The sequence below is a fragment of the Rhinopithecus bieti genome, unplaced genomic scaffold (genome assembly GCF_001698545.2).
Source record: "Rhinopithecus bieti isolate Rb0 unplaced genomic scaffold, ASM169854v2 scaffold_9769, whole genome shotgun sequence".
NCBI classification, from domain to species: Eukaryota; Metazoa; Chordata; class Mammalia; order Primates; family Cercopithecidae; genus Rhinopithecus; species Rhinopithecus bieti.
Window position 1 is genome coordinate 536,007 of NW_016806163.1, and position 3,815 is coordinate 539,821.

At 61.6% G+C, this 3,815-nt stretch overlaps 1 protein-coding gene across 1 annotated transcript in view; it reads right to left on the reverse strand.

Moving 5' to 3' along the window:
* Positions 1–3,815, reverse strand: part of LMNB2 (lamin B2) — a 23,330-nt gene that overhangs the window by 11,836 nt on the left and 7,679 nt on the right. Inside the window, exon 2 of the mRNA XM_017874897.1 lies at positions 2,572–2,708. Coding sequence (XP_017730386.1) covers positions 2,572–2,708 — 137 coding nt within the window. The remainder of the gene's footprint in view (positions 1–2,571; positions 2,709–3,815) is intronic.

Below are 3,815 nucleotides of genomic sequence, written 5' to 3' on the forward strand. Positions count from 1 at the left end.
TCTCTCTCCCCACTAGCGGCCAAGCTCTCACTGTGCTGGGGGACTCTTCCTTCCTTCCTTGTGTGACGCAGGGAGGCAGGGCTGCCCTCCCAGCTCACAGTGCCCTCCCTGCCCAGGATCTGTAGGAAATCTTCAACTTGTTTCCTATCGCTGTGCTGCATTTGCACCTTCTGTCAGAAGAACCAGAAGCTGCCCCGGGCTGGGATCCCAGTGCCAGAGCGATGGTCAGGCAGGCAAACGCCGGACATGGGTCAGACGCGAGCTACAGGGCAGCCACTGTGTAAACAGCCTCTCGTGTGGGGGGTCCCTGGTTGGGGGTCAGACAACCAGGTCTAAGGCCACCTGCCAGGTAAAAGCATCCATGCCGGGTGCACCGAACCCCAGGTCTGGCTCCCGTCGTGTCCCGCCAGGGGCGGGGCTGCCAGCCGCTCTGGCACTGGACCTGGTGAAGCCAGGGCTCTCCACACACTGGAGGTGTGGCATCCGCTTGCTTTTGAGAGGTGTGAAGGCCAGAGACTTCGGCCACAAAGCTGACGCGCCCCACCGGCAGCCCTCAGGGACACTCAGCTCTACTTCCCCGCGTGGAGCAGATCTCCAGCAGGGCCTGGGGTGCAGATCCCGCACCTCTAAGCACAGGCCACCCAGGCCAGGTCCTTCTGCTCAGAGGGCAGTGAGACCCGCGGCCCTGCAGGGGATTTTTGCAGGGGTCTGGGGGGAGCTGGAGTCTGTTGGGCAAATCCTGACCGAGTGCCCGCTGTGTGGAAGGCACCGCTCTCCCACCAGAGGTGCGTCTAGAACCCTTGCCTTATGCTGCAGGATGTCCTTGCAGGGGGAGGCACCAGCGACACAGGCTGCCCACCAGATGGGAGGCTGCCTGCGGGCAGGGCTGGAGCGGGGCCAGGAGACAACCCTGGGGGCAGAGACCTGAAGGAGCAGCGCCGGAGGAGCCAGGGCCACCTCTGCTGAAACAGCCTTCCAGGCAGGCGAACAGCAGCACAAAGGCCCAGGGGTGAGGTGGAAGAGGCAGGCTGCAGACCAGCTCAGAGGACTGGAGCAGAGATCAGGGAATCTGGGAAGCTCCTCAGCAACTCGGTCTAAACCACAGGGTTCCGCAGGACTGCAGGGCTTGCCCAGAAGGCAGGGTGCTGGCTCCCAGGGCTCAGACCCGTTTCCTAAGAGCACCAGGCGCTGAGTTAGAATCTTCAGCTGTGTACCGGGGTTTCGTGGCAGGCTCTGGCTTGTCAGGTCCTGCACGCTGCTCCCTGTGTTTCTCTCATTGTGGGGTTTTGGAGATAAATTTGTTAGGATAAGAAAAACATTAGGCTTGGCCCAGTGGCTCATACCTATACCCAGCGCTTTGGGAGGCCGAGGTGGGAGGATCACTTTAGCCCGGGAGTTCAAGACCAGCTTCAGCAAGCTAGCGAGACCGCATCTCTACAAATAATTAAAAAATTAGGCCAGGTACAGTGGTTCCCACCTGTAATCCCAACACGTTAGAAGGCTGAGGCGGGTGGATCGCTTAAGTCCAGGAGTTTGAGACCAGCCTGGCCAACGTGGTAAAAACAAGTAGCCGGGCATGGCGCTGTGGGCCTCCAGCTACTCAGGAGGCCGAGGCAGGAGAATCATTTGCATTTGGGAGCTGGAGGTTGCACTGAGCTGAGATCGCACCACTGCACTCCAGCCTGGGTGACAGAGCAAGACTATGTCTCAAAAATAAATAAATAATAAAAAAATTAGCTGGGTGCAGTGGTGCCTGCCTGTGGTCCCAGCTATCCGGGGCAGGGCTGAGGCAGAAGGATCACCTGAGCCTGGGGGTTCGAGGCTGCAGTGAGCTGTGATTGTGCCACTGAACTCCAGCCTGGGCAACAGAGACCCTGTCTCAATGAAAAGGAAAAGATGGGCCTCACTGCAGATGCCACGCACTGCTCAGGAGATTGTGAACTGGGAATTCCTCAACACCTAGGGCGGGCACTGTATAGCATTTTCTTTTTTTAATGTTTTAATTTGAGGTGAAATTCACATCCTGTAAATTTCAACATCTTAAAGTGAACAGTTGAGAGGTGCCTGGTACAGGGCCAGCAGCAGCTCTGTCCCATCTGCACGGTGCAGTTCTGACATTTCAGAGCTCCGTGCACCCCTGTCCAAGCTCTAATCATGCCAGAGCCTGCATGGCTCCACTAATGAACCTGCTTATTAAGCACGGTGGGTGCTGAAGGCAGACAGCTCAGAGCCGCTGCCCGAGCAGGTCCTGGGGTGCACCTGTGCTGTGTGGGAGGTGCTGAGAGCGGGCAGCCTGTCCTCGTTCGTGCCTGGCCCCAGGGTCCCTAGCTCCTGGCCACCATCAGGTGCAAATGGTCCCTCCTGGAGCCCCAGGCCCCAGGCAGGCGGGCAGTGGTCCCTGGGCCAACCTGGAGGGTCTCCTGTTGGCGAAGGGAAGCCAACTCTCCATGGGAGCAGCACCAGCCCAGGCAGAGGGAGGGCGTCGGATGGAGAAGTCCGCTGCCCACCCGCCCCCGTCCACCCAATGGTGCCGGGATCAGGGTGACGTCGTGCCCAGCCATGACCACTCACCTCTTGTTGACCTCGTCCAACTCTGCCCTCAGCTTCCCAATCTCTATCTGCAGCCGGGCACGCTCTCGAGCTGTCTCATCCAGGACTCTCCGGGCATCGGCCAGCTCCGACTCGTACAGCGCCTTGATGCCACTCACCTGGGGAGACCCAGGACAGGGTGAAGTGAGGAGGGACCCTTCCCCTTGGACTGTAGCAGCCTGGGGGCCCGGCCACTGGCCCCACTCAGATTCCCAGGGACTGGCACGCAGAGCGAGAGGATGGCAGCCTGGGGACACTGGGACATCCGGTGTTGCCCGTCTCACAGACACAGCAGCGGGAGCCCCTGTCGGGGAGGGGCCGGCACCCAGGAAGAAGCCAGGTGGCCCTGGGTCCCAGTCATCCCAGGAGGCCCCCTCCTCTGCTGCAGCCCCCTCTGGAATGATCGTCTCTCCATAAGCTCCAGTGCCTGGCACAGCAGCGCCCAGTGCCGGAGACCAAAGGCCCTGGGCCTGGACCAGCGCAGCAGCTGGATGGAGCCTGTCCCTTCCCAGAGGCCTGGCCACTCCCAGACACGCGGCCCCTTGGCTGCTTTCATGGTGACACGACGCCGGGCCGTTAGGTGCCTTTTTCACACTCTCGGTTTCAGAACCAGAAAACTGGTGGGACGTTTAATCAAGGATCTCTCCCGCTGGGCACGTGGACACTGAGCTGATCACTCTCGGACAACTGGTGATGACAGCAACGCGGGGCCCTCCCAGACCCCGCTGGGTCCCTGAGACCCTCCACCTCTGCAAGCCAGGGCCCCCTCCCAGACCCGCCGGGCCCGAGAGCCCCCTGTCCCCACTAGCCTCTGCAACCTGGGGTCCCCTTCCAGACCCCTCTGGGCCCGAGACTCCCCCCAGGCCTCTGCAACCCGGGGCTCCCTCCCAGACCCTGCTGGGCCCAAGACCCACCCCCCGACCAGTCTCTGCAACCTGGAGACCCCCTCTCAGACCCCGCTGGGCCCAAGATCCCCCACTTATGCCAACCGGGGGCCAGCCCGTGCCCCTCTATGCCCCCACCTTGCACGCAGGCACATGGCCCAGGCTCAGGCTGGGCTGCTCCCTGGGATGGAGGGAGGAGCATCTGGCCTCCCCCTGCCGTGTCCCCCCTACAGGCCAGCTGCCAATGTGGTGGCTCGGAGGCTCCAGGACAGAAGTTCCCACCCCTTAATCACAGGGATCTGCAGTCAGAGCCCCCAGCACCTCCCCACCAGCTCCCCCTCC